Genomic DNA, 15,531 nt, shown 5'->3' on the forward strand with positions numbered 1-15,531 from the left:
TACCATTCCTGCCACCCATCACGGGTACGGGTTACCCGCGGGTATTTGTACCCGACCCGCTGAAGGAACTCTACAGGGGCTTGCTCATGCAGACAAATGGTGGCCGCTCGCAGGCACCACCGGCCGGAACCCGTTGTCCCCCACCGACTGCTTCCGTCGCAGCTCCGCCACCAAATCTACTCTCCTGCCCATGTCATCTCGCCGGCAGCCGGCCGGATGGGATTGCCATCGTCTGAGTCACTACCCAGCCGCGGACGGAAGACTGGAGGAGGCGGCCGAGGTCGGATCCGTGGTCCCGTGGAGGAGGAGGGGCGGGGTCGCAGGGGACCGGGAGCTGCAGCTGTCGTGGTCCGCGGGGACCGATTGTGGGGCTAGCGGCGGAGGAGGGCTGCGGGCAGCGGCCGCCGTGGTCCGTGGAGGAGGCGTGGTCGTGGTCCTGGCGACAGGAGGAGCCAGGGCGGCGGACAAGGCACATGCGTGACGAGGCATTGGATGGGATTAGGGTTAGGTGTTGGGCCATCGAGAGTTATATACGGTAGAGGTATTGGGTTAGGCTTGAGTCAAAATTTAATGGGCTTTTGGACTGAGCTAACAACTTAGATGCGGGTAGACGGGTAGATGGGTTCGAGTAGTACAATACCATTCTCGTACCCGCCATACCCGTCGGGTACAAAATTTTACCATTTACATACCAGCGGGTAAATTTTCTTACCAAACCCGCATCTTAAACGGGTAGAAACCCGTCAGGTACGCGGGTATAGCGTACCCATTGCCATCGCTGATCGAACGGCGGAACGCGATCAAAATCGGCTGTCCGGACTCCGGACTGACATATCGAGGCCGAATGCTTCCAAGACCAGTGGAACCCCGAACCAACAAAATGTAATGTCAAGCTCCAATATCTATATCCAAGCAAGTTATTAAACAACTATGCAAGAAAGGATAAATCAAATAATCTAGAAAAACGATTCTTATCCACCGACCGATGGCACGAGCGATGTCGACCGCCTTGCGCGCGTGACACGTGACGGTGAGAAAACGACACATCAGCTCTCTTTCTCCCTTTCTCTCGTACGCTTCGACCTTATCCCCTCTCTCTCTCTTACTTTCCCCTTCTCCCTCATCCTCTCTCTCGTTCCAATCTCTGGGATGCATCTCCATCGTTGCAGCCGCACGCATGAGTGCGAGGCCAGGCTGCCGGTGACATTGCGAGTGGAGGCGGTGGTGCGGAGAGCGGTGGCCGGAGGCTGGAGTTTCTGTGAGGGCCAAGCAATCGTTGCGAGTGCGGCCATCGGTGCCGCAAGCGGAGGCAGCGAATGTCAGCACTTGGCAGGCTCTGCTGCGAACAGCGGACGACGGTGCTGGAACGGGAGGCGTCGATGCTTCGAACGGCGACCGGCAGTGCTTTGAACCGCGGGCGGCGATGTTGCGACCATTATGCGGCAGTGCTACAAGGCGGCACTATGCAGAGTGGAGACCTGCAGGCGTCACTGCTGCAAGCCGGCGACGCCTCCCGCTGGCAGAACTTGAAACGGCGAGGCGCGAGGCTCTTGCCGGTATTGCAGAGCGATGCGGCAAGGCGGCAGCGCCTCTTGCCGGTATTGCGGCAGGCCATCGACGTCTATACTGCAAGGAGGCACCGCCTCCAGCTGAATTTGCTGCAAACCACCAACGTGGGTGCTGGAAACTGCGAAGTGCGGGGCTGGAAGCTGCATAGGCCGATGCTGCAAGGCCGCATCGCTTCCTGCCGGAGGTATTATGGACCACCGATGTTGCTGCTGTAAGCAGGCCGCGGTGCTATGCTGCAAGCGTCGGTCGTCTCCTCACCGACCGCCGGCGCGACGTCGTGAGATTCTATGGGCTGGTCGCGTGGGGGTGATTAGGACGACGGGGATATTTCTTTCATGTATAGTTGATTTCTTCTTTGCGGGATCCAACCGGTGGGGCCATTCCAATCGGACGGTTCGGGAGGCGGCGGATTCCTCTCTCGGATCGCCCGGCCGACGCCTAGCGTGGGCCAATAACCTATGTGTTGTGAAACCGTCGGCCATTCTGCCAATTATTTTGACTGAAAACAAGAGAGACTCCTACTATGGTGCCATTCGGCCAATTGCGCCCGGTCTCCTCCCTAACAGGATTCCACCCTCTCGCTAGCCGCACAACGCACAACTCGCAGTTTCATGGTTGCTCATACAGCCCTGCTCCTCAGCTGCCCTGCTCGCCGACGAGGAGCCACTGTGGCCGCTCCCCAGCTCCGAAGTGCTGCGATGCAGGATCAGGGAAGCGTAATGGGTCCTAAATTTTCTGGCTTGAGCTCGCCGTACTATAATTTAGGGTTGGGAGTGGGCTGGCTGTATTCACGCATTATCTGAAAAAGTTTGAGGGCCTCTTTTGGATTGAAGGTACGATCTTGCATAGGATTGTAGCCCATAGGAATTTTCCTATATGGATTCTTTGGTTCAGAAAAATTCATTATACAAAAATTGTATATACTGGTTTCCTATACCCTAACTTTATATGAATTCTAATGAGGGGTTATACCTTTTGGAGAAAAAATGTGTAACAACTATGGCTAACGCTAGTGTTTGTGCGAAAAATTTGCATTGTTTTTTCTATCGTGCAACTAAACAACTCTACTACTGATTCTTGTATTCTGAATTCCTGTAGAATTCAACATGTCGTGGCATCCCATTTCTGTATTTTCTATTCCTAGGCCCTGGGCTTTTCATTCAAAAAAATATTGAGCTTCGGTTGATTATTCTTCAAGACAAAGCCACAGAGGTGATGGTTACGGGGAGAACCGATGGTGGTGGTGGCTTGCTTTAGTGATTAAATTGGAGGATTCTGAGGATCTAGACCGCCAACAATGCTTATATGTGGTGTTATTTTTTACTTGGTTAGGGAAATGAAGTGAAATATAATAAAATGGTTCTAGATATGGAGGTCATCCGAGTGTTTGGTTAAATCAGAATGGAACTACGTGGTTTCGTAGAGGGGAATATTCGTTCCAGAAACGGAACGCGATAACATCAAATTGGTTGGACCAAATGATTCTTGCTCAAATCACTCATCAGGTGAGCAAGGAAATGAGTGCGACGGACCAGGGCTGAGCACAAACTGTGGCCCAAATCTTGTGTATACTATGTGGATTTTATAGTAAGTGTAATCCATATGTAAATTTTTATGCGCTTTTTTATTGATTTTGCATGGGGCCTTTTGAAAAAGTGGGCCTACTCTGCGAACACGTGATTCACCACTCCCACCGCTCACCCGGTTTAAAAGCCTACCCAAAAAACCTAATGCGTGAATCTCTCTCGCAACCCGTTCCCTTCCTCCCTACCCTCTCATACTGTGGCAGCGGCGGCGATGGGAAGGAGGCGATGGCAAAGGGAGAAGTCAGCAGCGACAACTCGTTTTACTTCCTCCCCTATTCCCTCCTCTATTATGGCGACGACATGGGGTGGGAATGAAGAAGCAACGGGTGGGCGGTGCTGAAGGGAGGAAGGACATAGCGCGACAACCGACCATCCTGGAGGACCGGAACTGAGGAACATGACAGGAAGAACCAGGTGACGACAACAACAACTTTTCAGTTGTCTTCCTCTCCAATTCAAGGTATATACCCCATTTACAGGTGTGATGCATGTGTAGAAATGTGTGAAGGCTTGAAAGAACTCCTTTTCTTGATTCATGATATATTGAGGGATCGCAAGTTTCCCAAAGACGCTATACAAGTATGTGTGGTAGTAGTGATGTTCTTGGACATAACATTTAAAAGGATTGTTGCAACCAATTTTGATAGATCCTTTAAGACACTTAGACGCTATTTTAGGGGTGTTCTTCATGCCACAGGTGATCTATGTAATGAATATATGAAGCCACCTTCATTGTCAAAATTGTAGGTAATCGCGATTCGACCCATATTTTAAGGTATTTGTAGGGACTATTTAGACTATAATAAGTTAAATTATTTAATATGTTTGTAGAATATAGAATTGTAGTAAATCAATTGACGGTACACATGTACAAGCATCAGTAACCAAACGTATGTAACCTTCCTTTCGTGGTAGAAACTCCTTTGCTACTAAAAATGTGATGTCAACGATAGAGTTTGACTTCGGCTTCACTTATGTGTTGGCTGTTTGGGAGGGGACAGCACATGAAGCAATAGTTTAGCTGAGGCATTAGAGTGTGAGAATGGCCTACAAGTCCTGAAGGACAATCACCAGTTGTCCATAATTTAGAACGCTTGATGGCGTTCGTGACAGGAATCGTCTGTCGTGCCTCTAGGCTCGATGGCGCCCACACCGTGACGCCCATGGCACGCATGGAGGCTAGCACTCAACCATACTCCCACCACCGTAATTCTCAAGGGTTGCGAGGCTGTTGGTGACCCGGCCTGTTGTTGCATGCGGGATGTTTGACAAAATGGTGCACGACATCGGCTTTGATCTTGCCAGTGTCCATTTGTATGACTTTTTCTACAACACTACGTCTCAAGTAGCTCCGTCACGACGCTAACGGAGGTGATGTACTTACGCGGTTGTCATCCGCAGTATAGGTGTTCACCGAGGAAGAAGTTCTTTCGTGCTACATTGGCTGCGCACCTTAGGGCATGTGACTTAGACGGTGCGCAGGTGCTTCAGGATAAGGAAATGTGCAGCTCGATGATTATGGCCCAGGGCTCTCGGGCATGCTAAGATTATTGTGGATAGTTTCATTACATGGTCTTCTATGGAGTGTTTCTGAAAGCAGACACATACAACATGATGCTCAAGTTCTTGTTGAAGGGGAGGAAGCTCAGGGAGGCATCGCCAATATTTAGAGAAATGGCCAAGAGAGCGTGTTGGCCAAATGAGTCAAAATTGTTCCCTTGCACCTGACATGCACCTGGATATTCGTGATTGAGAGATAGGGATCAAGGTGTGGAACTACATGCTGGCTAATGGGCTGCCTCTGTTCGAGGAGAGTGGGGACATGCTTGTATCAACGTTGATTGAGATGCTGCCTGAGGCCTGCAATCATGTAGAGGACACCGTTGGCTAGCAAAGGTTAGAAAAGGACGCGTTCATGGCCGCTTACTTACGAAATGGATGGCACGTTAGGTCTAGGTTATGTAGAATTGGGAGCATGAGATAACTTTCTTCGGACACGTAGTAATGCAATTTCTGAAAACTAGACTTTCTTGCCGAAACTATAGGAAGCTTTGCACATAGAATTCACAACCGAGGAAATGCAATTTCTGAAAACTTTTTACAGTTTTGCTATTTAACAGCTAGATGCTTTTCAATTTGCTGGCATTTAATTTTCTGTCCGTTGATCGTCACCAATCTCAAAGTTTTCACCCCAACACTGCATGTATACTCCTAGAATCTTCAGGAAAAAAAAGTTTGAATGTGACATGCCCAAGTATCGACGCAAGAAAGCTGGAACAAAGTTATATGTTATATCGTCAATTCGTCATCCTGTCAGAACGAACATAAATGATCTAAATGTAAAAATAATTGAAGACTAAAAAACAATCGGAAGGTCACTGACTTTCTGCGGCTCAAATCACCACTGAAGCATTGGATTGCTACTGTGTACAGTCGAAGGAACAATTTCCTGAAATCTGTACAAGCAGCAGATGTATGCATACCAAAATGGCTAACTATTTCCTGAAGAACAAAAGTCACAACTCACCATCCTGAACTGACGACTCCATGAGCTTGACATAATTTGACTTGTAATTTGACATATGCCAGCTGCAAACATGTTCTTCAGTAAGGACACAAGTATTAGGAACTAGCAGTTGCTTCCTAGCTATTCCTCTTGCACTTTCCACCATTCAGTGCTCAAACTGTTGCGTGGCTAATTTTTGTTTCTATCAGCAAACTAAACCAGGTGGCAAATACATGTATACAATCGAAGACTAACCAGGTGGCAGATACATGGACATAAATGAAGACAAAAACTAGGCTTGCATCAATGGCTCAGTTTGTGCCCTTCCCATGTACTCCCTCCGATCCTAAATTCTTGTATTGAATCAAAACCACGACAAGAATTTAGGAACGGAGGGCGTAGTCAATATGGAAACACACTACTATCAGTCTCATCTCAAACAAAAGGCACATACTAGTCAGGGCATGGACATGGCATTAGATGACAAAGAAGCAACATACACAAAGGAAGTGTCTAAAATGCAAGTACAACATATACTGATACCAGTAAAAATAGAATAGATAACAACGGAATATTCCTAAAAGAAACCTCAAAAATGTTCTCCTGGAATGATGTTAGAACCAACAATGGGGCCCCAAGAGTCATATCAGATTTCAGACTTTAAATCTCAATATATAGTATCTGGTTCGCTAAAGCTCAAATCATTTTTCACCACTGACGATTTTAGTCTTCAGTACATATGGGAGGACAGAAAAGGGATCTTGTTTATATGAAAACAGTTTTGATTCAGTCAAATTTGTTGCCTAGGCTTCTCCAAGAAAACTGAAAACTTGACAGCAGACACTACTCAACCAATAAAAGAATACTGCTATCTGAATTTTTGAAGACACATGGAGGAAAAGGGGCAAGATTAAAGATGCAGACTACTAGATAAAGCAAGACATGAACAAGAGGCAGACTGCTCACCATGAACAAGGGCTCATGGCCTCAAGATGACCTATCATTTTGCTTGGAAAAGAAGGGTCTAAACAAACTTTATGTTCATAAACCATTGAAGCTTAATTGGTATCACTTGCAAAACTGATGTGTGACATATAAAGAAATAACTGAAGAAAGAAGACTAAGGAAATGAAGACCAAAACGAAGACTGATAGCTTTCCTTGCGAAAATAAGTCAAATATTTATCTAGTAAAATAGCTCAGAAGCCCTGACATTAAAACTGCAGTGGATTCTCAGAATTAACATTATACCAAAAGTCAGATACTCACCCACTAGAATATTTCAGAAGTAGCACAATTTTTTTTTTGTTACAGTTTTCAGATATTGCATTGCCACATGCCAGACAGAAGTTAACTCCTGGTCCCAATCCTACATAACCCAGAAATGACTTAGCGTGCCTTCCATTTTGTAAGCAAGCGGTCATGAATTGCCCCTTTTTTGACCTTTACCAGGCACAGCCTCAGTTTTCCGAGTGTTGACGAGCTCACCTTGATACCTTGATCAATCATGTCCTCTGCATACTTGCAAGCCTCAGGCAGCATCTCATCCTTCAGCTTTGACACAAGCATATTCCCACTCTCCTCCAACGGAGGCAGGCCATTCGCCACCATGCAGTTCCACACCTTGATCCCCGTCTCCCAATCACGAGTATCCAGGAACATGCGAAGTGCAAGCGAACAATTTGCCTCATTTGGCCAACACTCGTTCTTGACCATTTCTCTAAATATTGCAGATGCCTCCCGGAGCTTCCTCCCCTTCAACAATAACTTGAGCACCATGTTGTATGTGTCGGCGTCAGGAAACACTCCATAGAAGGCCATGTCATCAACATACTCCACAATAACCTCAGCATGCCCCAGAGTGCCCTGCAGCATGATCATCGAGCTATACATTTCCTTATCTGGGATGAGCCCCAGACGAACAACAAAGTCATCCCAGAGCACCTGCGCACCCCGTAAGTCTTGTGCCTTCAGGTGCGCAGCCAATGCAGCACGGAGGAACTTCTCCCCCGGTGAACACCTATACCGGCGCAAGACAGCTAGATAGTCCATTGCCTCCGTCAGCGCTGTGGTGGAGCTACTTGAAACAAGTGTTGTAAGGAAAGAGTCGTACGCAGGCACATTGGCAGGATCAAAGCCGACATGGCGCACCATTTCGTCAAACACCTCACGTGCAACGGCAGGGTCGCCAGCAGCCTCGCAACCCTCGAGAAGAATGGCGTAGGAGTCAGCGTCCGGCCGAGTGCTGGCCTCGGCACGTGCCACAGGGATCGCAGCACGGGCATCATCGAGCCTGGAGGCACGGCAGAGTGCGGAGAGGAGGGAGTTCAGCGCGGGCGTGTCGCGGTCCATGCCATACTTGGGCATATCCACAAACGCCTTGAGGGGGGAGCTGACTGGGTCGGCCGCCAGGGAGGAGAACACGGAGGCGAAGGAGGCGAGGGAGAGCAGGCCCTGGGACCGCATGGAGGAGACGGTGTCCCACATGGGATCGAACAGGCGATTCTTGCCGAGGAGGTCGATGACGAGGTTCCACGAGTAGGGGGAGTGCTGGTGGCGCAGGTGGCGATGGCCCGCCCATCGGAAGAAGGCGGCGGCGCCCCGCGGGTGCGCGTACGAGAAGCGGAGCACCTGCTCGACGTCGGAGGTGGTGACGCGGACGGCGGCGTCGTCGAGGGCCGCCTCGACATCGGTGGCGGGGGAGGCCAGTATCTCGCAGAGGAGACGGATCTTGGGGGGTAGGTCGGGAGCGTCCTTGTATGTGGGGAACACCGGGGCAGCCTGGGCGCGGGCGCGCTTGGCCGCCGGGGCGGCCGCGGCTGCGTCGGACGGCCGCTTTGCCTGGTGGTCGGACATCGCCTCGACGGGTTTCGCCGCCGCAAGACGGGTACTCTGAATCGCGGGGTGGGTGGAGACTGGAGAGATAGATGGGCCAAGGTTAACGTTCTTTAACCCTATCCTACGCTAATATCTCTCGTCCTTTTTTTCCCGAGACGGCTAAGCTTGAACTGCTACAGCGACGGAGAGAGACCAAGGCCGAGCAGGAAACGGCGGATCCAAAGAATCGCGAGGGAAGCTCCGGAGGCGGTGAATGGCGCCCTCCTTGCTCGTCTCGGCGAGCCAAATCCTTGCCGTTGACGGCCGGGGAGGCCGTAGGAGGCGCCTGGTCATCGCCAATTCCGGCGGTGCCGGCACTCCCCCGAAACTGGTGACTTTCCTCGGTAAGGGAGGCTCCGGCAAGACCACGGCGGCGGCCCTTGCTGCTCAGGTAACAACCATCCCTTTCTCCCGTGCTTGTCCTGTTGTTATGTTATGGAACATTGTAGAATTTGTTGTGGGCTCGCTGCTGCGCTGGTAATAGCCAAGGCTGAATTGCAATGTACGTGAGAAGATACTAATTAGCATAGCAGACCAGATGAATACACGATTTAGCACCTGAGATGCTTTGAGCTGGGTGGATACATTGTAGCATTTGATTAGATAAATCTACACGATGGGTTGTATTATCGAATGGCGTATCGAGTTTGAATTGGGTTGTATGACTCAGCTTTGCAGTTTCCACTGTGTACTATTTAGATTCATGAAATAGTTCCCTTAAACTTTGTTTTTCTCCACGTTTTAGTATTATGCAAGTGAAGGCCTGAAGACATGCCTAATTATTCAGTCCCAAGACCCAACCGCAGAGCAATTGATGGGCTGTAAGATTGGGAACTCGCTGACTGAATGTACTGCTAATCTTTCGACCATAAAGCTGGAGACTAGTAAAGTAAAATGCTTTGTTCAAGTGTTTCCCTGTGGGTATTTCATATTTATATTGTATCACACACTAAAAAACAATCTTGGTGGTAAAGGGTGCTTTCTGATTTAATTACAGATGCTACTTGAACCCCTTGATCGGTTGAAGAAAGTAGATGCCCAGAGCAATCTTACTCAAGGAGTCCTTGAAGGGGTAGGTGATTTACTTTGCTATAGTATCGGAGATGTGGATAAATCAGTCATTTTGGGTTGCTGTTTTTTATAGGATAGATTGTAGGAGAGGAGCTTGGAGTCTTACCTGGAATGGATTCGATCTGCTCAGTCTTATCCCTTCAGAAGCTGCTTAACTTTTTTTCCACTGGAAGGAGTAGTTCACAAGGAGAATTTGATGTGGTAGTGTATGACTGCAATAATACCGAGGAAATTCTACGGCTCATCGGTGCTACTGAGCGGGCAAGGTATAGGTTATCCTTGCTTGGCTTTAACCTTACATTCACCCAGGATTATACAATTTAATGTTGCTGCTACACAAAAGACAGATCTTACTTGAGGTATGTGAGGGAGCTAGCAGAGAAGACCGATGTAGGAAGACTGGCTTCTCCATCATTACTAAAACTAATTTATGATGCTGCAAGACCAAATGGTAGATCTAGTGAAGTAAGAATGAGTGCAGAGATATGGAAGGAAATTGAACAACTCCTTGATGTAAGTTACTCCGGTTTAAGAAAAATACGAGTATATGTTACCCAGTGCATATATATTCTACTATTTGTTAAATATTAGATTAACCTGCTAAATTTTGTAGCGAGTCTCGCTTTGGTTTGCCGATCCCTCAAAACTCGCATGCTTTCTCATCATGGATCCCAGGGGATCGATCTCAGTGTCTTCTGCACTAAGATACTGGGGGTGCACCATCCAAGCTGGTGCACAAATATGTGGAGCGTTTGGTTATGCTGAAGACCCCTCTCTAATGCACCAAGAAGTTGCTGAGAAGTTTTTGCCACTGTCTTTCTCAGCTCTGCCGTTTCTGCCAACTGATTCTTCTGCAGATTGGGGCAAAGCACTAAATTCATTGAGCCAAGATACGAAGGATCTATTGAGGAATAAAAGCAACCAGATTTATCCTTCAGTTAGTTTTGATACTGTACAGAAGTCTGTAACCCTTTTCATGCCAGGATTTGATAAGTCTGAAATTAAACTATACCAGGTATGGGCCATATTGCTACTGACCTCTGTCTTAATTTTGTTGGCTTCATTGTATATGCTAGTCAACTAATTAGGAAAAATTATGTTAAATAATATCTCTAGTTAGTTTTACTTCTCTAGAGATAATTCTATCTTGATATAAATTTGCATGGCTTTCCTTAAGTATTCAGTGACAAGAAAGGTAGAATCCCTAAAACAATAACAAAGAAGCTGAATGGAGCCTCTACTTGACAATTATCACTAGGGTGCTGAACTGCCTGATAGTGTTCAAATGAACGCACGGTTCCTAGCAATTGACATCCAGATCACTCTCATTTTCACTAATTCAGCTGAATGGCTGGTCAAATTATTTTAGATAGTTTTCGGTATCAAATCTACTTTTAAGCTTGTTCATTTTCTTTAGTAGTTAGCAAGCCAAACTTTTCTTAGCAGTTCCAGAAATCCAATGTGCTAGTACTGAAACCATGTATGTCTTCCTGTCATCCTGTGTACTGCTGATTCCTGCATCTAGCTGTCTGCTTCTCCATACCAACCATGACCGATTTCAAATGAATTTGGCACAGGCAACTTGGTTCCTTGGTTGCAGCACAAAAGGAACTTGTAAAGTGTGTGATGCCAAAACTAGGTCTATATGTACACCAATTTAGGTCAAAGGCGAGTAGTTGGTTGTGATCTCAAGGTCATCGGCCAATATGATCTAAAACGTGCTCCCTCCGATTCTAAATTCTTGACTCAAATTTGCCCAAATATGGATGTATCTATTCTTAAAAAACGTCTAGATACATGTAATATTTCGACAACAATTTAGGATCGGAGGGAATATTTCCAAGTGCTTACGGTCTTGTACCCTATCTGCATGTTTGAGCATTTTTATGGTCACCTGAGGTTTCAGTGAAACAGTTGCGAAGAATCTTTCCAGATTTTTACAAGATATCAGTGATTTTAGTTTTTATGATTGTTGGTGTCAATACTTAAAATATGTCTGACCTGTTCGTTTATCTGAAAATGCAGTATAGAGGTGGCTCAGAGTTACTGATCGAGGCCGGGGATCAGAGGCGCGTCATAAAGCTGCCCCCAGCGATGCAGGGGAAGGTTGGGGGCGCCAAGTTCATCGACAGGAACCTTCTTGTTAGCATCCGGTAGGCGGCAGCATGCAGGGCGCTCGGTGATCCACAACTCGGAAGACTGTCTCGGCAGATCAAACCGAGTACAGTAGCATTTTACTAATTCCCCGTTTCATCTCATCATTCGTTTGTAAAACATGGTGAGATTTCCACAACTGACATTATAAAGAAGGATGATAATCGATGTAAAAATAGCTTTGCCGAAAAAATTACGGAGTACAACCCAGTTACTAGCACAGAAACAACTGCCCCTTTTCGACTGATGAAGCTCTTTGCAGTTCTCTTGTTTCAGCTAGAATCTTCTACCACCTTTAATGCATCGGGATGTCAGTAGTATACTCCATGCTATGGTTGATGAATGATGATTGTTCAGGCGGAAGGCGTGAATGTTAGGTAGCTGCTCATTTAACATCGTTCTCGAGTATCTCTTTCCATTCCTGGCTCCTGCTGCTGACGTTCCGTCGCCCGCAGGCCCCGGACTGATACTGGGTTGCGCAGAGAGCGGGCGAGCAAAATCCGGGCAGGCCGTCGCACGGGCGCGTGGCAGCGAGTCTGTTTCGGTTTCGGGGAGTGACGCGACGCGAGATCCTTCGCGGCAGTGGTGGCGCTGGCGCTGGCGCCATCCTTCCTTCCTTCTCCCGGGTTTTCATTCATGATTTGCTCCTTTTTGACATGATCCCACTGCAGCAGTCACCATGCGTGATCACTGTCCGCTGGTCAATGCGTCACTAGAGCTGTAGCTAGCAAGTCATCAGTCCGAAACCCTTTTCAGTGTTTTCTTCAAAGTGGTATATATAGAGTGATTGCAAAAGACATTTTACCTGGCCAAATGATTCTTATCCCTCGCAACCAATTTTTCTTCGGAGGAACTGGCTGAAAATTCCTTAATTTTATCCAATGTTTCGTTGGAGGAACTGGCAGAATTTTTTAAATTTTTAGAATGATGTCCGGGGAAAAGCTATGGCGGTATGCTAATAATTTAGGGTCTCGGGTGTTGGATGCATGGTTTGCTTGAGCTTGCTGAAGCACAACAAACACTTATAACGCACGACGGGTAGTTCCACCAGAATTGCTGGGTCAACCAATTCTTCCCGTTTAAGCTAAGGTCGGTCTGTTTGGTCAGTGTAAAGCGGCTGGGGTTTGTGATAAGAGTGGACGCCTCTGTATTCAAAAGGAAAAATGAACGGACGGCTGATAATGTAAGTACATGTCAAGTCGGGTACAGATATAGCAGGAAATTTGCTCATTGCGTGATTGTCTGATTGATGATCGCTAATCTAGTTATCTAGAGGAGGGAAGCAGCAAGTTTGAGGAAGTCCATAAATTGATGATCGCTAATCATGAGACGATGAGCACAATTCGTTCTCTTTTTTTGCGGGTAATTCATTCTGTATTTACATTTCCCTTAACCTCACAAATTGCACATCTGGAAGTCCATAAACTTGTGTAAGTTGGTCGGTTAGGCCCGAAACACGCCATCGGCCATGCGTTCGGAACTGGAGCTTGAGCTACGGCATAACGATTTGACCACATACACCATGCATGTTGTTATCGTGGTGAATTGACCTCAGACTCGTACAGTTCTATCCCTAAAACGCTACTCCCTCTGATTCTAAATTCTTGACTCAAATTTGTTCAAATATAGATGTATCTATTCTTAAAAAAACGTCTAGATACATGTAATATTTCGACAACAATTTAAGATAGAACCCTCATGGCCTCAACCTCTCCTATTCATATAGCAAGTGTTGATTAATCCAAGCCCCCTTCTTTTCTCTTTTCTTTTTGTACAAACCTTCTTAATTTATGATTGGATCTACTACGTTTTAAATGCTGGTTAAGCTTTTTAAAATTTGGCAAAGGTTATATAAAAATAGAATATATTAATATATGCAATATCAAATAAGTATACTGCCAAGATATATATTACGATGGATTTGATAAAAGATAATTAGTGTTATAGATGTTGGCAGATTTTTCTAATCTTAAAAAAAAATCACTTAGAACGGAACCGCGACATCTTATAGTTTGAAAGTGTGGAGCAGAGGGAGTAGGGTATAAGAAGAAGATATAGCAAAATAAAAGCCACGCTTGTTTGTAAGCAACGCAGAGTAGTAGACAGTGAAAGCGATAAACTTGTGGAGAAGTGCAAGGTAAGCTTCCATAAACACCCTCTTTTACATGGCAAAAGAAGAACAAAACCAAGATCGAGCACAACAGCACCTACTGTTACGAAAGAAAAGCAAAAACAGAGAAGAGAACCATGTACACTAGCTGCTAGCAAAGCAGAGGCAGAGAGGGAGCAGAGGGCATGCATCTTGATCTTGGCTCTAAATAAGTTGGAGCCAGCTGCTGCTGCTGCTGGGAGATCGACCACGATGAGTGAGCTCAGGCGTTGGCGGCGAGCTTGATGGATGCCGGCAGCGGGCTGCGCATGGGCGTGCGCGGGGGCGGCGGGGCCCCGAGGCGGCGGCCCTCGGCGTCGTAGTAGATGGCCCCGGAGAACTCCAGCGGCTGGCACCGCTCCCCCATCAGGATCTCCTTCCTCCACACCCCGCTATCCTCCACATCCTCCTCGAAGCTCCACTCCTCCGCGGGCTTCCTTGTCCTCCTCCTGTTCTTGCTCGTCCACGGCAGCGCCGCCTTCTTCTTGCTCTTCCTGCCACCGACGAACGGCACGACGGCGCCGGACGAGAAGGAGGCGGCCAGCCCCGGCCCGACCCGCGCCTGCAGCCGGTGCGCCGCCCGCGACAGCCGCCGCGCGCACCGGCCCATCAGCGCCGCCACCGCCTGCGCCAGGCTCACGCCCATTCTTTTCGCTCCTCCGTGTCCTTGGAAGGATTTGGCTTCTGATCACTCTCTCGTGCGCTTTGCTTCTGCCGCTGTGCGTCGTGTGGGCGGGTATTTGTAGCGGCCGAGAGCGAGAGCCCCGGAGCTCAGCTGACGCGTCCGTCCAACAAGCCGGTCGGGGCTCTCAGGACGGTTTGAGTAGTTAATGAACTTATTAATCACACACCACTGTAGTAAGACCCTCGCTGATCTGATTATGATTATCTTCTTGTTCGCCAATGGATGGCTTGGCTACTTGTGGGCGTGTTAATGGAGTGATGGTGATGGACTTTTAGTTCGTGGGTGGCAGAATTACATGTCATCATGGGTGTGGTGGCAGTTCTGATAGACATGCAGGTCCGTGTTGTTGTTGGCAGTTGGATTAAATTAGAGCATAATTGGGCGACTTTGTTTATTGAAAGCTTGGGAATTGACGGTTGAAAATTTGAAATTAGGTGTGACAAATAAGCTGCCAATTTTTACTGGTTGGAGACTTGGAGTAGTATTTTTCCGAAGATGGAAGGAGCACAGTGTGTCCTACTGGATCTCCCGCTGCAGCTGTCCACACAAAAGTATTCATGGCTGGCTGCTAGTACTGACCATAACATACATAATGAATGACTCGAGTCCACTACATATGGTGCTGGCCGGTCAAGTCAAATCATCGGGTAAATATACAACTCACGGCCTAATTTTTTTCTGGAACGGAAAATGTTAGGCGGAACGAATAGTAGTACCCCGTTTGTTTAAATGGACGTAGCAGCCCAATGCAGGATTAGACTTGAGAATCCTTACGTGCACATGATAATTAATTAAGTGAGCTTGCTAAAGTTGACCCGACCATCTCTCTCTGCACGCATAGTACGGATCGCACGAACTCGGTTAGATAAGATCTATACTACCTACCTGCAGCGACGACATGTCTTTGTATTAACTCTCTGCATCCTATTCCTAAA

The 15,531-nt window shown here is 47.4% G+C and overlaps 3 protein-coding genes and 1 pseudogene across 4 annotated transcripts; 2 read left to right on the forward strand and 2 right to left on the reverse strand.

The window, feature by feature from the left end:
• Positions 1-433: 433 nt before the first annotated feature.
• Positions 434-5,701, forward strand: LOC112271807 (annotated as a pseudogene).
• Positions 5,702-6,830: 1,129 nt separating this feature from the next.
• Positions 6,831-8,594, reverse strand: LOC100830825 (pentatricopeptide repeat-containing protein At1g77360, mitochondrial). Its single transcript, XM_003570171.4, has one exon. It carries the CDS (start codon positions 8,514-8,516, stop codon positions 7,050-7,052), a length of 1,467 nt encoding a protein of 488 aa, XP_003570219.1. The 5' UTR covers positions 8,517-8,594; the 3' UTR covers positions 6,831-7,049.
• Positions 8,595-8,677: 83 nt separating this feature from the next.
• Positions 8,678-12,037, forward strand: LOC100831131 (uncharacterized protein At1g26090, chloroplastic). Of its 2 annotated transcripts, XM_003570172.4 has the most exons (7): positions 8,678-8,928; positions 9,283-9,426; positions 9,535-9,609; positions 9,687-9,874; positions 9,956-10,121; positions 10,222-10,623; positions 11,634-12,037. In XM_003570172.4, exons 1-7 carry the CDS (start codon positions 8,752-8,754, stop codon positions 11,763-11,765), a joined length of 1,284 nt encoding a protein of 427 aa, XP_003570220.1. In that variant the 5' UTR covers positions 8,678-8,751; the 3' UTR covers positions 11,766-12,037. The 2 variants fall into 2 exon arrangements, with proteins under 2 accessions (XP_003570220.1, XP_014756958.1); XM_014901472.2 differs by lacking the exon at positions 9,283-9,426 and having other exon boundaries at positions 8,720-8,928.
• Positions 12,038-13,861: 1,824 nt separating this feature from the next.
• Positions 13,862-14,671, reverse strand: LOC100831436. The gene has a single exon (XM_003570173.4). The coding sequence runs from the start codon at positions 14,555-14,557 to the stop codon at positions 14,135-14,137; it is 423 nt and encodes a 140-aa protein (XP_003570221.1). The 5' UTR covers positions 14,558-14,671; the 3' UTR covers positions 13,862-14,134.
• Between the last annotated feature and the right edge of the window lie 860 nt (positions 14,672-15,531).

This window comes from Brachypodium distachyon, chromosome 3 (assembly GCF_000005505.3).
Source record: "Brachypodium distachyon strain Bd21 chromosome 3, Brachypodium_distachyon_v3.0, whole genome shotgun sequence".
NCBI classification, from domain to species: Eukaryota; Viridiplantae; Streptophyta; class Magnoliopsida; order Poales; family Poaceae; genus Brachypodium; species Brachypodium distachyon.